An 18,702-nucleotide genomic window follows, 5' to 3' on the forward strand; every position below is an offset into this window, starting at 1 on the left:
CAAGGAATTACAAGCCATGTTTTAAATGTCTGAATGTAAAACCTGAAGCCTCTCTCACTCTCGCTCTCTCTCTCTCGCTCTCTCTCTCTCTCTCTCTCTCTCTCTCTCTCTCTCTCTCTCTCTCTCTCTCTCTCTCTCTCTCTCTCTCTATTTTCACCCAACAGGTACTTTCTACAACTACTACGGCCACTACGACTATACCTACCAAACCTGTGGTGCTATCCTCGTCCTGGCCAGCATCATCCTCTTCATTGGAATGGGTACCAACTACCGCCTGCTGGACCGGGAGAGGAAAGCGGAGGAGGCCAACAAGGAGAGGGAGGGGCCCAACAAAGAGGAGCAGGCGGCCATGCTGGCCCCTTCCTCGCCCTCAAAGGGCGAGGAGGAGACGTCGGCCGTCATATTAGACGAAGTGGCAAAGATGGACGAGGACACTGTGTAGAGGAATGTATACACACACACACACACACACACACACACACACACACACACACACACACACACACACACACACACACACACACACACACACACACACAGACCCTGCAAAAGCCACCAGTGAAGTCACCCCCACCACCACCACCACCACATGCACTTTACCGAGGTGACATTGTTGCAGCTAACTATAACACCTAGCGTTGTGATGCTCGGCGGAGCTGAGTTTCAGTATTGTAGCCTCTGACAGTATTGGTGTGCCTACGGTAAAAATCTAATCCTCTGCAAGAACACACACACACGCACGTATATAGACAGATACACTGACTCCACTGACAGTAGTTGGGGGATTACATCACTGAGGACATTACTCTCAGGGTCTTGAGATGCCATGCTGGTTCAGAGCCAGAGACACATTCTCACTGTCGAATCAGATTGCATTTCAGCTCTGCCTCAACTCTGCACAGGTCCAAGGGAGGCACAGGGAGAACACACATTACATTTGTCAAGTCCACCACCACACTCCTTAAAGTATAACGAGACATACTCATATGCTACAGTTGTTTCACTCTGCAAGGGCTGGACACAATGTTAACACATTAATTCAAGAGAATGCCCCATTATTAGATGTATCTGTTTGCATCCTGTTCACATGTTCACATCTAGTGATTACTGGTGCTTGGAGTTGGATTTTTTTTATTGTTGAATTGAGAGAGTAGAAGAAGATAGCATTCCCTAAGCAGGTGTGGAAAATCTGGAAAGTGATTTTGACAATTGCCTAAGAAAACAAATGGAGTAGCACAACAAATAGAGAGCAAGCTTGGAGAAAAATCTATTCAACAACGACCTGTGTTATGTGCCCTTTCCAGAGACTGTGTACGCCAGTATCAGTAATACATTTAGCGTGTAGTCACACAGTTGTGTCGATCAATTAATCTGCTGTTTCTAACAATTTAAATCTGAACATTTTGTTTTATGGATATATGAAACTGAAAATAGATAGGCATTCAGAGATACTTTCATTTGATGGTTTGACAGCCTGCTATTACAAGCTTAAACATATATCTGTAGTTTAAAAGTTTTGTTTTTTGAATTGTGCATTTGTACATACTGTGTCTGCTCTGTGTGTTTGTGAGTGATCGTGTATTATGGACACTACAACTAGAACAACTCGGAAAGCACATCTTCTATGTATTGATATAAATGATGCACCTTAATGAAAATAACTGATCAGCAACACAACGACTCTCAGTATTAGATTTCATTCACACACAGACAGACACACACACATACACACTTGCTTGAGAGACACAATAGGTATGAGATTTGTTTAATTTTTTTCAGTAGATAGACTAAAGAATGGGCTTAACACGTGTGATATAACCTGCCCTGCTGTGGTGCCAAAATAGGAAAAGAAATGTCACTGACTGATTTTAAATTCTGTCAGAGCACTCGTGTATTTCTTTTTCTTTTGTTTTTATGAACAACACATTACACGCTTTTGTATTTGCAAAACCTGTTATGATTTTTTAAATCTATTTCATCTCACTGTGTCAATTAGACTAAAACTAACTTTTTAGATTATATATATTTTTTGCTGTGATTGAATGATACGTATGAAAACATATGTGTGTGTGAGAGTGAGCGTGTGTGTGTGAGTGTGTGTTTGTGTGTGGTGTGTGTCTGCATGTGTCAGCAGACACTTTTTAATGTACCTCCTTTTGTCATTTCATTTCTGTCTGACCGTACGTTTTTCTTGGCTGATTTTCAGCATTGGATTTAGGAATCCTTCTTATGACCAACATTAATTGCTGAAGCCCCTATCAGAAATTATGCCTTGTTGTTCCAGCAACCAGCAGCAGAGGGCAGTATTTCTTTGCAGAATATAGAACACAAAAAAACATTGTGCACTCTTTCACCCACAAAAGTGTTTCATGGTTCACAAGTGTTTCATATTTCACATGTGTTTCATGGTTTATCTTTGGTTTCTTTGTTGAGAAGATGGAGATAAATAGTTTGCAATTGCCAAGTCAGTGGTTGGAGCATGATTTTTAAACTTTGATGTTTCATTCTGATTATATTTTCTTGATTAACATTTATGATGTACTATTTGACCAGCCAAAGCGTTAAAGTGTCATAATAATTTAACAACCACTAAGCTCCCTTAATTTTCACCATATAAAAGTTATTTGTTGGGATTCAGAAGCAACGTTCTCTGAAGACTTTTGTACCCTGTTACTCTTGCTAGACTCTGTTGCGCTCTGTTATTCAAGCTGTGTTCTGAAAAAGACCCTTTTCAAATGCATACGCAGACCATTCTAAATGTTAATTTTCTATGTAACCAAACATTAACATGTTCAGTTAATGGTTGATGATTTTTAGGTTTTGATCCTGCATTTTGCTAGACAGTATTTTTGTGTCCAAATCTCCCTTGTTTGTAATGCAGCGATTCTTGACTCCAGTTCTGGGGACATGTTAAATTCTAGCCTGCTTAATGAGTTTTGCAATCAATTAGGGCATCATGTGAATCACCATTAACAAGTATGTCTGCTAAATACCTAAACTAATCGCTAGAATGGAAGAGTAGCTGTGTTTTCGGCTGAAAGTGCCGGTGTTGAGAACCCCATGATGTAACAGTATACACTACAGTACAATCTTTGTCAGGTTCCAAGTCGCATTCCCTTTTTGCAATGTTACTCAAGCCAATAGAACATTTCCTCAGTCCCAGAGACAAGTGACAGTGACATTTCAGGTATCGCTTTCAATCCCCCTTACTATAGGGCAGCTTGAAACTCGCATACAATTTTATACAAACCTCCTATTCCAAAACAAAATAAACTTTTCGTATTGGAATGAGATGTAGATAGGTCTACCCTAAATCGTATAAATTTGTACTGTATGCCTGTTATTAGAATAACTAGGGAAATATTGCCTCGACTGAATGTAATATTAACAAATAACTTTCGGCCAAGTTAATCATGCAGTATGTTTTTTGTTTGGATTATATAAAAAAAAAGAATTGTATTGCTTGTAGATCTGCTATTTTCTGTGCTTGACACAAAATGCACAACCAAGTATAAATCTGGCATAAGCTTCAGCCTGCAGTCTGGTACCATGACATACATTCATGCTCCATCATAAATGACAATGGACAACTGCACATTTTCAAGAAAAAGGGGTTGTGAATTTACCTGTCCCACCGTATCCAAATTCAAAGGCTGTGGCTCTCTCACAAGTTTCTAACCCCCTATGCTCCTCCAATACGATGGCTCTCTAGTGGGAGGGTGAGGGTGGCTGTAGCTTAGTGAGTAGAGAGACTGTCTGGTATTCAGGCGGTCCCAATCCGCCCAGTATACTTGTCTATCAGTGTCCCTGAGCAAGACACTTAACCCCTACCAGCTCCCCATGAATGTGCATCATGAGCAGCCATCAGCTGGGTGAAGCTGAATCTTAATTTCCCCTGTGGGATTAATAAATGTCTATACTTGTAGTGGCGGCAGATTGAGTCTGCCAACAGAGAAGTCAAATAATTGATTGAATCTTTGTGGTGTCCTTAATCCGACATATACTTCCTTTTCATAACATCCTTTCAGCTCTTTTTGTCAGGGATGGGAGCAGGGAGGGAAAGCCCGAAGGGACAAGGTGACATTTTGAAGGACTGGAACAAACCTGTTTAATAGAGACACGTTGTGCTTTATGGTGTGTGCGGGTGTCTGAGAATGGTACTTTGCCACACCACCTTTGTGTAAAGCAACAAATTAAACAATGTAGAATTGAGTTTCTGTAAAATAACGTGATTTTTACCGCTGTGATATTTGTATGTTATAAGTACTGTATGTGTACCATACATGTGATGTCTTGTTAGTATGACTGGTGAGGGAATGAATAAACTATTTTTAAAAAGGAAGTCCTATTTGTGATTCTTCATACAGTATGTAGCCTACAGTAATAAAAAAAGAAATGAATGACAATTCTAAATTAGCATTCAGACATTTACATTCAGTGTTTATTTACAGTCTAAAAACGTTCTGCAGAAACACCATTGCTTAACTCATGAGGCTTGTCTTATACTTGGTTGCACACCAGTGTCATGCACTCACAAAAAGGCGATCTACATACTCACAACTATTCGCGATGCAACACATTGTGAGCTTGTACGAGTATTTCTCGTGTGCAACACTGGTGTTACAACTAAGTAAAAGAAAGCTATAAATCTGGCTTTACTGCGTAGAATCGCAGTTGTGACCCGTCTCTACCAGTTAGACCTTTCTTGAGCCCCACACTGTTCCTGCGTCAAAAAGTGCATCATACAGTTTTACACATTCTAAACGGTTAACAGCAGAGAGGGAACTTCACAAAAGTACAGTTTGACTATTCAAAAAGAATAAGAATTTATATTTCAGCACTACTGTATGTGTTGGCTGTGCGTGCATGTTTCACATGACTTGATGAGTGGACTCAGACATGTGATTGCATCATATGCTGTGTACGCAGCTGTGTATGTGCAGTATGTTTGTGTATTAGTAGTTGGAGGTGTGTGTGGTAGTAGAGTCATCTGTATTGGACCCTCGGCGCTGTGAGTGAGCACGGCAGCACAGTAGCAACCGTAGCTCAGGAGAGACACTGCTGGAGAAGGCTGAATAGATCCAGGGATTGGTGCACGAGTTCAGACTGGCCAGCAGCATCAGCAGGGTGAATACAGCACCTAGACACACAAACACTCACACTCATTTTATAGACATTTTATTTTGTCTCCCAGAATGTGTTCATAAACTCAAAGGCTTGTTAGTGTGTTTGTTTTGTGTGTAGACATACATGTGTTCGGTAGAAGCTTGTTGTTGTTGGTGTGTGTGTGTGTGTGTGTGTGTGTGCGTGTGTGTGTGTGTGTGTGTGTGTGTGTGTGTGTGTGTGTGTGTGTGTGTGTGTGTGTGTGTGTGTGTGTGTGTGTGTGTGTGTGTGTGTGTGTGTGTGCGCGCACATATTGGCCTATCTATGTTTCTAATCTGTCAATACATACCATTCTGTGGTGGGTTGGGGTCCCAGGCAGCCCACAGCTGGACGCTAAAGAAGGGGGCCCAGCAGAAAGAGTAGACCAGCACTATAACCAGGGTCATCCTGACTGTCTTAGACATGGCAGCAGACACCCCTGTACCGCGGACTGGGGGTCCCGGGGTTATGGCTGTGACTGACGAGCAGACAACAGACGGCCTTGGATTCTCATGAGTGCCAGGCTGTAGCTCCCCTGAGAGAAAGAGACACATGCTCAGAAACAAGAGTGCTTTAGGGAGATAGAGCAATGCTTTTTTCCAAACATTTAGTTAAATCGTCAGCTGGACAAATGAAACCTTCAACTTTCTTTTACGTTTGTGTCCTGGTAGCTCAGTTGGTAGAGTACTCGTTTTTGGACCACAAGGCCATGGGTTTGGTCCTAGGCATCGCCAACTCAGTGTATGAGTAGTAGCACAGCTTAGGTGCAGCAAGTTGTGCGGTAAGTACTGGGAGCTGATTGTACTGTAGGTGTTGCACTCCACCTCAGCAATCCATCTCCCTGGGGTCTAGCACATTGAAACAGGGATAGACTCCTGCGTTTTCGGCTGATACCAACAATAAGCCAGCTGAATTGGCAGTCAGAACAAACAAACCTTCAGAGTGAATTTACCCATTTGTAACTCTGAGAGTGTATACATGTACCCGAAATGAACACTGAGGAATTTACAATGTAGACGTAGGAGCAGCTGTGAAGACTACTAGTGAGTCTTTGTTACTTTCTTGTTCTGAGGCAGAAGAGATGATACATCTTTAACAGTCTCTTGTGCTGTATAATTGCAATGTAACTTTTCACACAAGAGAACTGTGTGCTGTAAATTCTTGGAATATTTTTTTGCTGCACTACATTACATCAAAGGCCTTTGAGTCTTGTATATACTGTATACAATTTGGATATAGCCTTTCATAAATTATATAAAATGCAGGTGATAGAAAGCGAAAACACAACAAAGGAACATGACTTATAATAGAACTAGAAAAGTGTGCTCCTCGGAGCACAGGTCTACGCCAGGGCAGGTTGCCTACCCAGGGCCCGCAAACTTTTGAAGGCAGTCATAGCCACTTGGAATGGGATCTGAAAAAAGGAAGCACCACAGAAGACAGGGAAGCACCATCCATATATGACAGGGAAGCACCATAGAAGACAGGGAAGCACCGTTAGAAGCACCATAAATGACAGGGAAGCACCATAGGAAGCACCATAGAAGACAGGGAAGCACCATAGGAAGAACCGTAGAACACAGGGAAGCACCATAGAAAACAGGGAAGCACCATAGGAAGCACCATAGAAGACAGGGAAGAACCAGGAAGCAATGGCATTTTATTTTTCATTGTATGACCTACAGTTCAAGAGTTGTAGGCCAAAACATGAATCTGCCTGTTATAGCACCACCATGAGGCCAATTGGAAAAATGTTTTGTTCAAAAAGGACCACTCCTGCAAACTTTGGAAGCCAATTTTAGCCAATCAGGATGGAATATCATATGTACGTATATATTTTTTTTTCTTATCACCTGCCAGGAAGCAATCAGCATGAAATAGAATAGAATAGAATAGAATAGAACATACAGTAAAGCACTATTCACGGGAAAGATCACCAGAGTAGACTGTAGTGTAGGCATGACCATCACCTTGTGAAGTGATGCTATTGGGTCTCAGTGGACCCATGGGGAGGTGCTGACAGGTTGATCCTGGTTTAAGTCCGGCAGCATCCCAATGGTTACCAACTGTGGTGTATGGAGCATGCAGGAGTAGGGTAGATCTCCCTCGGCTGGCCCCGCCTCCTCGTTGGCTTCTCCGTCTACACGACGAGGGAGCAGAGAGAAGGCGATCTGACTTTAGGTGCAGACTGTTGTGGATCTCCTTGAAGATTCGCACCTGGAAGAGACAGGGGAGGAGGGAAAGCAGCTAGAATGTTTCCTTCCAACTTGTAAGTGAATTTTAAGCACAGATTCACAGCTACAATATATAATCTAATCAAATCCCCCTTTAGCCAAGAGAGATATTAGGCTTCTGGTCATCAGCCAAAGCTACTCTGATACATTCACCCTTCTTTGACCTCCCCCAACGGAAACCCTGCCTGGGAAACTAGACTGGGATCAACTTGTTTTGCAATTTTTGGTTTAGATCAGCGTTTCTCAACCTTTTTTGGGCCAGTGCCCCCTATCCAATATCCAGGTCCCTTACCGCCCCCATCCAATTAAAATGTAAGCTTTATTCTTATTGTGTATTGTGTTGCTTTTATAATTTTGAAAACATCTCATTGATTTCCAAATATCAAATTTTAACTAGACTGTTATTATGTGATTGGCTCTGAGTGGCTCTGAGTGCTGGAGAGTAACAAAACAGTTTTCCACAAGAGCTGCTTACGTAAAATCTGCGGAGAGGATTATGTGATTATTATGTAATTATTAGCCCACTTTCAAGGGAGAGGAAATACATTTCAGGATTATAAATAGAATTGTATATGGATGAAGGCCCTGTCACATCAGGTTCCTCTCACAGCACTGAATGGCAGGGCTGTCATGGCCCTGTCACAGACCCTATCATCGTTATGATGTTACCAAACAACACCTTGAAGAAGTGAGAGCCAAAGTGTCTAGTGTATCAAGTGTCTCGCTTAACCGCCGTCTCACTGGCACAACCTGGGGTGCCTCCGCAGGACACTACGAATCTCCACGAAAGCCCTGGTGTTCTCTGCTGCCGAATACTGCGCCCCTGTCTGGAGTAGAAGCCCACATGTGAAGAAGGTTGATCCCGTCATCAACAATGCCCTTCGGATCATAACTGGCTGCCTGAAGCCCACCCCCGTGTCCTACCTGCCAGTCCTAGCGGGAATTGCCCCTGCTGGTCTCCGACGAGAGGCCGCTACCCTCGCACTAGAACATGACTGGCATATCCTGCACGAACAACAACTAAGGCAGTGCCCCCAAGCAGACTCAAGTCCTGCCACCCCTACAACAGGACAGCACAAGAGATGCTTGGTTCCATCCCTGAGGACCTGTCTACAAGTGCGTCTGCTGGACACGTCTGCATCATCACATCCAACACCCGGGAGATGGAGTCGAAGGAGAACATCTACCTCGCCTGACCCTGCTGAACTCCGTACTGGGGTTGGTCGCTTCAAGCCCATGAAGGAGTGGGGCCTGGCAGACAGCACAGTATGCGAGTGTGGCGAGCCTGAGTAGACTGCCGACCACATAATCACCGACCTACAGACCTCCTTCAGAGGCTGGCCTCTTCCAAGTGGGACCAGAGACAAGAGCGTGGCCTTGCGACACTGAGCTGGACATATGACGACGATACACAGAAGAAGAAGAAGAAGATACTGACCATGATACTGACCATGATACTGACATGATACTGATATGATACTGACCATGATACGGACATGATACTGACCATGATACTGACATGACACTGACCATGATACTGACATAATACTGACCAGTATCAGTATCATGATCAGTATCATGTCAGTATCATGGTCTGACATGATTATGTCAGTATCATGAAATGATAACATGACAGCCCTGTGACGGGGCTGTCAGGCCTTTTCAACAAGCAACACCATTGTACAATAAGGGGATATGTTTATGCTCCCAAAATAATTCCCCTCAGAAATCAGGGGCATCATAGTGTTAAAAGGATCCCTGGCTTATAAGCCAAATAAGCCAAATACATTATAATTGTCCTCTTTAACTAAACATTTTAATTTAAAACTGTCAAGGTCCGCTCCTCGGGCCGTGGACTTTGACTTTATTATTTAGACCTTGATGCCCTTTTATGGTCATGGACACTTTAGGCCGGTTAGGCCAACGTTATTATTTAGACCTTGAAGGCCTTATATGGTCATGGACACTTTGGGCCGGTTAGACCTTTAGTGCTTACTGCATGTTCTGCATACTGCAGGTTCTATTTGTATATCTGTATTGTTACTCTGTTGCCTTTTTCCCTGATGTGTATCTTATTTTGTAGTATTGTTTCCTGTCTGCTGTTGTTTGCTGTTTCCTGTCTTGTCTCGCCAGTCCTCTGATTAACTCTGTCTTGCACCTGTGTCCTAGGTCCTAGCCTATCCCTGCGTTGATTGTCAGTTAGTTTCACCTGTGTCCAGTTACGTGTGTCTATATATACTCCCCTGTTTATTCAGTCCTTTGTTCGTTCGTAAAAGTAAGTCACTGTTTATTCTTAGCCTTGTTCCTAGTTTGTGACGTTTTCCTAGTCCCCTCGTATTCCTGTGTATTATTCCTGCTCCTCTGTTTTCGGTTAATAAAACCCCTTGCATTCGATCCGCCCTGTGTCTGTCTTATTTTAGAAACCATAAATGTTCTTTCACTCAATAGGGGGCGGGGCAAGGGCAATGCCCTTCGCAAGTTGACGATGTAATTTGCCCATGTGTGGTCTAGCCCTATGGAATTTATAGAATGCACGTATAAAAAAAAAACATTTTTAAAATATTGATTTGATGCTCATATTAACCTTAGGTTTATTTTATTTTCACATGCATTCCATAAATTCCATAGGGCTAGACCACACATGGGCAAATGACATCATCGACTTGCGACAGGCATTGCCCCTATCGATTAACTGTTTCTAAAATAAATTTAAGGTGTTTTAAATGTTTTATTTTAGTTATAGAGGGCAGTTATAATGTATTAAGGCATATTTGGCTTATTAGCGAGGGATCCTTTTAAGGCCTACCCATTAACCTGTGAAATCTAATGAACCCTGCAAGATGCTTCATGTACTCCTTGGAATACTTTGTTTGGTGTCTGTTTTATTGTAACTCATAGTGACTGACAAGCCTACACTACTCGATTCAGCATTTATGTGGGGGAACAATAACATTGCAGCAATCTACAGGATACAGATATTAGTAACCAGGCTTTGGAGTAGACTGTAAAGCCATGGAAAGCCTGATGATGCAAAGTTACTGGAAACGCAAACATATACCGCTCAGCCATACATTATCCCCCCATGGTCAAAGGAAATATTGAGCTTAAGTCTTAAGGCAGGGCTACTGCTACATACAACATCATGACATTGCGCCAAAGACAGTCAGCGATAAAGAAAATATTAAGATAATTAAGTGCAGTCCACTTAAAGCAAGTGGAAAAAAATATTTGCAATATTGAGGACTAACTGAGGCAATGCATCATCATTTGAGTAAGAAAAGGAAACACAGTCACTTATGTCCTCTCTTCTCTTTCATTTTATTTCACTGTTCTCCTCCTTACTTGGCAGATGGTGATGATGAGGACGGGGAGGATGAAGACAGCCAAGGTCATCCAGGTAACGTATGCCTTGAGGCCCCAGGATGCAGCAAAGTTTCCCCAGCATTCATACACACCCGGGGCCACCTCTGAACGAGAGAAGATGAAAAGCTGAAGGGGAGGAGAAATTGGAGTGAGTGAAATAGTGAAGGGGATGAATTAAAGGGGTATTTCACTTTAAAACACTTCTGGGGCTATTTAACATCTGCTCAGACTTTTGTATGCACCACAGACAGTTTTTAAGTTGCTTGATTCAATATTTAGATATTTGATTTTCATTTGCTCGGACACTCTCTCTCTGTCTCTCACAGTAAAGTCCTGAGTGGTATTTACCTGTGGCAAGCTGAGTAGAAGTGATAGTCCCCATGCGAACAGTATGAAGTAGTTCCAGCGCTGAGTGGCTCCGCTTTGGTATGCCCGCAGGGGGCAGCAGATCGCGTAGTGGCGGTCAATTGTCATGGCGACAATCATGTAGGAGGAGGCAAACATTCCGAGCACCTGGAGGTATTTGACCAGTCGACACAGTAAGTCAGGGCCTGGGAAGCGGCCTCTTGCATCCCACACCAGCTGAGGCAACACCTGATGGACAGACAGACAGACACATAGACAGACACATAGAAAGATATAGATATGTGTAAGTAGGTTATGTGCCATGTGCATTTGTGGTTCTTTACACGTCTGTCCGTCCTGTATACATACGTACATACTGTACGTACACACACACACACACACACACACACACACACACACACACACACACACACACACACACACACACACACACACACACACACACACACACACACACACATAGCCTACTACATACATACCATTCATTCATTCATTGATTGATTCATTCATTCATTCCGTGCATATGCTACCTGGAACAGTGCCACCACCAGGTCTGCCAGACAGAGGTTGAGCATGAACTGGTGGAGCGGGGAGTGTTGCTTCCTCCTCCTCAGCAGGACCACCAGCACGAGCCCGTTCCCCAGCAGTGCCAAAACCAGGACCACGGCCAGCACCATCACCTCAGCTGCGGCCAGCACATCGTCCCGCTGCCACACGGTGGCATTCAAAGCCACCGAGGTCATCGCAGACGTTGCAGTTGAAACACTGCCATTATTGTTGGACAGGGCAGAGTCCATCACTGGGGAAACCGACATCAGGCCTGAAAGACATCCGAAACGGGGATGGGGGTGGGGGGACGGGTGAGAGGAAAGTTACTGGAATTACTTTACATCAGTGGTTCTCAAAGTGGGATCCGGGGACCCCCAGGGGTCCTTGAGGGGGTTCCAGGCGGTCCCCAGCAAAATGAGTTAATATACTGTAGCATCAAAATCAGTTTAACCACTTTAAACCTACAGTATATACATCGGCTATTTGAAATCAGCCGATCTACAAGCTCACATTGTGTTTCAATGTGACGTGTTGTGAGCTTGTAGATTTGCTATTTTCTAAATATCTTGAAATATTTTTAACATTTTTGGAACATTCTAACAACACAATTCTTGTATGGGACTCCCTGGCACAAAATATTTTCAGATGGAGCCAAATTCATATTAATTTGTTCTACAACAATCTGCTCCCTTACACCTTTACACTTACAACCTCACACCCATACACCGTCTCTTTCTCTGCCCCTTTCTTTGTAATGTTTGTTTTAATTCTGAAACTACTTATTATATACAGTATATAGCTAAATCATTCTTTTTTTTATGTTTTGAAAGTTTTTCAGAAAACTCAAGTCAGGATTTAGAAGATTCTTTTTTTAGAATCGCCCCTAGGTCTAAATGGTTCAATGATCTGTAATTCAGAGAGTGTACAAATGGAACCAAATGGACACTGATGGGTCCATTTGGTTCCATTTGCACACTCTCAGAGTTATGGGGGTCCGTGGCCTAATACATAAACTGGGGGTCCTTGAAAATAAAACGTTTGAGAACCACTGCCATAGAGCACACTTGACACTTGACTTGTACATATGAGCTCTATTTTGTTTCTCTAGAATTTGAAACAGACTTCTGTGTTTTTGGACAGCAATGTGCGTTTGCGTGTGACATTAATTACCAGAAATTAGTCTAACAGGCATGAGCTTACTAGGACGAGCCCATTAGTGCACAGATTAATACTGGTTAAATGGTCACACACCACAGGCCCACTCTGGTGTGCTTCTTGTCCTGTGTGTGTGTGTGTGTGTGTGTGTGTGTGTGTGTGTGTGTGTGTGCTCGAGCGTGCATGCATGTCTGTGCTTTCGCGTGCGCGTGATTATGTTAGTGTTGAACTGCTAAAGTTCCATAAACATGCTATCTAGATTTCATTGTTCTGGCATCAATGGGCTCACTTCGGCATGCGTGCGCGGTGCGTGCACATGTCTGCATTTGTGTGTGTGTGTGTGTGTGGGGGGGGGTGGATATATGAGAGAAAGAGGTGATGAGGGAATAAATGCACCACGTTCGTAGTCGAAACAAACCTGACCCTTGTGGAGCCGACCATTAACCCCAGCACAGTGGACCATGCGCTTAAACAAAGAGAGTAAACATAGAGCCATCAGAAGTGAACCCTTTGCATCCCAGCTGGCCTGTAGATGCTCATTATAAACAGTCTCCCAACTGACTGAAACAACTGTTCCATAAACATTAATTTAGTAACTGACCCTGGCTGAAAAAGGCAGCAGTGAGAAGAATTTTTAATTGGCATTGGTACAATCAGTATGGATGGAAGACGTGGTGCTCTGATAAACAAAAGGAGCAAAATAGTTCTGGCATGATCCCCAGTGTTGTCTATTTATGGCCTTCACAATCTCATCAATAGTTCCTTGATTTGTAACAATTTGTAAGTTATTTTTCAACCCCAATTTAACAGACAGAATGAGATTATGTGACCTTTTTTGTCTAAACTATACTGGCATGCCATTTTACAGGAAACGATTGTGTTTCAAATGACTGAGCAAAGAATATGATGCTGCATTTTTGGGCAGTGCCATTCGATACGCTTTGAATATCACTGCTACAGAGACTATTTTATTGATTCTGGAAATATTCTTTATCGCGTACTTACCTATAAGGTAAGTAAGTGATATCACTGTTGCCCCCACCTAAGGGCAAATGTGATACCTGTTATTTTTGTTTTTAACCCTGTTTAACCCTCGCCTGCACACAGTCATACTCTCTTAGAACAATACAGTAATATGTCCCATGAAGCTATATTCCAGTGCCCAGGCCCAGTTGTTCAAAAATGTTTAGTCTGGATCAGAATGACCACATCTGTGTAATCACATCTCATGTTTAGGTGTTTTTTGCTTCAGTACAGTCCTTTGCTCGATTTGCCTGAAGGCAATAGTTCCATGTACTGTATATTTAATTTCCTCTGGTCCTCTTCTAACCAGACCCCATTGACATTCTGAGTGATTTAAACTCAAATGTCTTTTTTCGTTTGATTTGCACTTCTCCACCCTCCAGCAGTGCATGGGTTTCTGCAATAGTGTCCTTTTGAGCCTATGGTTCCACCTCTTCGGCGTATTGAACATAAAATGTATAGGCCTTGGGCATAATTTAAACCAGAACTATGTCACTTTTCAACAACTATATAGCATATTATATATAGACAACATTATCAGCTGCTTTTGACATAAATTAGGGATGCACCAACATATCGGCCACATATCGGTATCTGCCGATATTTGCCACTATCGGTCAATAATAAAGCTGACATTAACCTGTTGTTGATAAGCATCAATTTTACGCTGGCTATGTTGGTGTGTTAGTTATCTGCAGCCTACCAAGCTGTAGATTCTGAACAGTTATTTCTTATAATGAAGATGTATTATTGTTTCCCTGGCTATCGGCTAAATCCTAAATTGTTATTTTAAACATCGGTATTGGCTAAGAATTTCCATATCAGTGCATCCCTACAAAAAAATATTATATGTAGAATCATGACATCATGAGTGGAGGAAGTTGCTAGTTGTACATACTGTATTGAATGTACTTGGTATAATATTCGCATACAGTATAACTGTACATCGTAGATGTCTAGCATTCAAACCAGCTACTGTACACTTCCAACGTTCTAGAAGCCTCTCTACTGGTAACAATGAAATACAATGTATATTTCCCTCAGGGTTTTTTGTGTTATCCTTTTAGCATTATTGTATAGCTGTACCTCTGTACTTTTTGGAAACTGTTAATAAACTATTTAATCAATCAATCAATCAATTGATGATACAAATATTCTTGCATTTGTTTATACAGAGCTTGAGTGAGTTTACCAGGGTGGACTTCTTCCACTCCATTTTGTTGCTAAAACACTGATTTCATATGTATTGTTTGTGAGAATGCCAAATTGCCACAAAGTACTGTTTTTCATATTTACATTTCCAGGGTTAAACTTATTTTTGCAAAAATATAAATAAATGTGCATACCACATGATTACATTTTGTTCCTGAAATCCACCCGAATCCACCCTTCTTCTGGGATCAGGATAATCCAGATTTTTTTCCAAATCAAAGATGTCCCCAAGCTATTTTTAACCAACACATGAAGGTTTGGTCCAGATCAAAACCAAGGATGGATTACGTGATGTAATCCGATTTCAGAATCCCCCCCCACCCCGAACAACTGGGCTTTTTAATTAACTGGACTTGACAGTCTTTGATTCTCCAGACAGGTCAGAGTGCAATGAGAGTGCTACTGTATGGTTTTCAGTTGAAGTCAACAATCTGGGTTCATGTTTGTTGACAGTTGACACCCTCTGATTAGCAGTCCATACACCAAGCACTATATTACTCTCCACAGGCTACTGGACTAAATCCTCACTGTAAGAGAGAAGCCTCCCTGGCTAAACTTTTGGCATCAAAGAATACAGTACTTACTACTTACACCTTCAATGCTGGCACTGTTCTGGACCTAAATAGGTCACCTTCATTTAGCATCATTCAGCTAAGCAATGAGAACCTGCATGCAGTCCACATAGATCCTCCAGCACATGATCACTACATACACTATAACATCAAATCTATACACAAAGTCCTCCTGAATGGAGAATTAATTCCATGCCACTGAAAAGAGCTGAGGCACAAAGATCAGAATAGAAGTGTAAATACAACTCACTTTACTTAAGGTACTCACTCTGTCCTTCTCTTCAGGGTCCCATGAAGCATCTGTGGGAACCACAATGAGACCTGCTGTTATGTGCGTTGCTCAGATCCATGCTGTGTGTGGGAATCTACTTTGTATGTGTGCGCACATTGCTTTTGCTTATGACACTCGGGCAAATGTGCCAACTCACGCTTCTAACACTATCTCTTCTTTTTCTTTCTCCCTCTCTGAGTCTTGGTGCTGCTGGTCCACCTTTTTCTGTCACTGTCTCATCTTTCCCTCCACTTTGCTCTGTTTAATTGATGACTTTGGTGAGAGAGATAGAGAGACTGATAGAGAGAGAGAGGGATAGGGAGCGAGAGAGAGAGAGAGAGAGAGAGAGAGAGAGAGAGAGAGAGAGAGAGAGAGAGAGGAAAGGGGTGAGGCAGGGGGAGGGTGTTGATCAAAGCATGTGATGCTGAGACTGCATCGATGTATAAATGTAATGTCCTGCTGATTGTTTAGGTGTCCAGGTAGTAGCTTCTTTGATCCATGGTCACTTTCAGGTCAGGCAGCATCTAAACACGCACGCATGCTTGCACACACACACGCACTCTCTCTCTCGTGAGAGACACACACACACACACACACACACACACACACACACACACACACACACACACACACACACACACACACACACACACACACACACACACACACTCACACTGGCTAAACCCCAATATACCAAATGAGATTTGTGCTATTAAGCCTCCCAGAATGATCAAAGACCTCTCTCTCTCTCTCTCTCTCTCTCTCTCTCTCTCTCTCTCTCTCTCTCTCTCTCTCACACACACACACACACACACACACACACACACACACACACACACACACACACACACACACACACACACACACACACACACACACACACACACACACACACACACACACACACAGTAATTCAATAATTACATTAAATAAGGCAATATGCGTGATTTTGCAATGCATGGAGCTCAGAGTGATGGAGAGGGGAGGACAGCGGAAGGTGAGAAATAGAGCATCATCTGTCCTGACAGATAGTGGTGATGGATCTGTGGGGATACAGAAACCAGAGCAAGTGATATTCCGTTCGTCTCCACGACATCCCCCAGTGTGTGCCCTCCTTTCTTGTGACTCCTTCGTCCATCTCACCCTCAGTGGTGGAAAGTAACTAAGTACATTTCTCAAGTTCTGTACTGTAAAGCTGTATTATGTAACTTTTTTAGTGATTACAATGTTATTTTGTACAATCTGTATGGTAGAGTATGTTAGTTAACAAAATAACTTATACAATCGGGGTGGTTGTATTTGGTCTCCCTGATTTTCAATTGAAATATTTAGATCCTGTGTATGGTTTGACAAGACCATTGACCTGAAGGTCAAAATTGTATTTCTCCCCTGAGCAAGCAGGCTCAGTCAGTGGTAAAAGTTTCAGCATTTGTGCAGGAGACCAAGGTTCAAATCACTGGTAGAACCTGGAAAGCTGCATACTGCAGCTATAAGTACAATTTTGCGTTTTACTTTACTTGAGTATTTCAATTATTTTATACTTTACACTTCTACTCCACTACATCTCAGAGGCAAATGTGCTTTTTAGTCCACTACATTTATTTGACAGCTTCAGTTACTTTGGAGATTTTGATAATTAATACAAAAGAATAGACAAGACATATTTTATACTTTGGCTAAGCTCACAATGAGACGCATTGTGAGCTTGCAAATTGGCTATTTTCGAAAGATTATACATTTTTGTTTTAATTTTTTTATTTGGTACTGTAAGTATATTTTGATGACAATACCAATTTTTAATTCAGTTAATTGTAGTAAAGTGTTTTTATATGGTATTGCTACTTTTGCTTAAGTAAAAAATCGGGGTACTTCTTCCACAACCCTTGCCCTGTCCCCTCGCTCTGGCCTAACCCCCCCCCCCCCCCCCCCCCCCAACCTCTCTACATCTGAGAATGCAGTAATCTGTTCACTTCCCCTCGATCACACTCTCGTTAGGAAAAACCTCTAATTATCAAGGGGCCCTGGGAGTGACCCCCGCAGTGACCCCACACTCACACACACACACGCGCACGAGCACGCACGCACACACACACACACACACACACACACACACACACACACACACACACACACACACACACACACACACACACACACACACACACACACACACACACACACACACACACACACACACACACACACACACACACACAGCAGGGTGTCATAAAGTTCAAGCTTCACAGCCAAAACATTGCCAATGCCAAGGCTCAGATGCCATAAGCATATGGGTATCGGGTTCTCACAATTGAGACTTTATATCTCACAATTCCAAGTTCTTTTCTCACAGTATCCTGTCACATATGGATGTGATAAGAAAAGTGATGGAAATATCCATATCCGCATTCCAAATGTCTATCAGGAATTGGGTCTGAGTGTGTCAGAGTGTGTGTGGGTCTCTGTGTTGGGGGTGAATGATTGCAATTTGTTTGTTTTTGTGTTTCTTATTCAGTTTATTCTTTGCCCTGCCTAATCTATTCATTCTAGCGTCTTCACGTCCAATCATTAGCTCATTCCAATTCAGCTATGAGCAGACCGATGTGATTCCATTCTGCTAATCTCAAGAATGAAGTTTTATTTGTCACTACAGGTACAAGGAGCGACACGCAATTTTGTGACGTCCTCCAAAGTACTGTGCTACAACAACATACAATGACTATAATAATAATTCAAAAAAGATAAGATCAAAAAGAAAAAAAGCCTTTACAGCAGTGCCCACATCAGCATTACATAATAAGGGCAGAGAGAAAAAAAA

The 18,702-nt window shown here is 42.4% G+C and overlaps 2 protein-coding genes across 4 annotated transcripts in view; one reads left to right on the forward strand and one right to left on the reverse strand.

The window, feature by feature from the left end:
- LOC311053363 (monocarboxylate transporter 1-like) overlaps nucleotides 1-4,338 on the forward strand; it is a 30,224-nt gene extending 25,886 nt beyond the window's left edge. Inside the window, exon 5 of the mRNA XM_084068854.1 lies at nucleotides 165-4,338. Within this exon, the coding sequence (XP_083924980.1) occupies nucleotides 165-442 (278 nt within the window). The 3' untranslated portion in view covers nucleotides 443-4,338. The remainder of the gene's footprint in view (nucleotides 1-164) is intronic.
- LOC311053373 (vasopressin V2 receptor-like) lies at nucleotides 462-16,209 on the reverse strand. 3 transcript variants are annotated; one of them, XM_084068868.1, is made up of 7 exons: nucleotides 15,885-16,209; nucleotides 11,636-11,925; nucleotides 11,088-11,333; nucleotides 10,719-10,865; nucleotides 7,113-7,359; nucleotides 5,453-5,677; nucleotides 462-5,140 (listed from the first exon to the last, which is right to left on the reverse strand). In XM_084068868.1, exons 2-7 carry the CDS (start codon nucleotides 11,918-11,920, stop codon nucleotides 4,956-4,958), a joined length of 1,335 nt encoding a protein of 444 aa, XP_083924994.1. In that variant the 5' UTR covers nucleotides 11,921-11,925; nucleotides 15,885-16,209; the 3' UTR covers nucleotides 462-4,955. The 3 variants fall into 3 exon arrangements, with proteins under 3 accessions (XP_083924994.1, XP_083924993.1, XP_083924995.1); XM_084068867.1 differs by having other exon boundaries at nucleotides 15,867-16,209; XM_084068869.1 differs by lacking the exon at nucleotides 15,885-16,209 and adding an exon at nucleotides 15,210-15,298.
- Nucleotides 16,210-18,702: the final 2,493 nt, after the last annotated feature.

Source organism: Gymnoscopelus microlampas (genome assembly GCF_963454915.1).
Source record: "Gymnoscopelus microlampas genome assembly, chromosome: 10".
Taxonomy (NCBI): domain Eukaryota; kingdom Metazoa; phylum Chordata; class Actinopteri; order Myctophiformes; family Myctophidae; genus Gymnoscopelus; species Gymnoscopelus microlampas.

What these genes read in the sequence shown, in the direction of transcription:
- LOC311053373 (XM_084068868.1), bottom strand. Translation starts at nt 11,920, where the DNA reads ATGTCGGTTTCCCCAGTGATGGACTCTGCCCTGTCCAACAATAATGGC. An exon ending in TGGTGGTGGCACTGTTCCAG is followed by an intron (nt 11,334 to 11,635) that starts GTAGCATATGCA and finishes TCTGTCCATCAG; the next exon opens with GTGTTGCCTCAGCTGGTGTG. An exon ending in CCCCAACCCACCACAGAATG is followed by an intron (nt 5,141 to 5,452) that starts GTATGTATTGAC and finishes TTGTGTGTCTAG; the next exon opens with GTGCTGTATTCACCCTGCTG.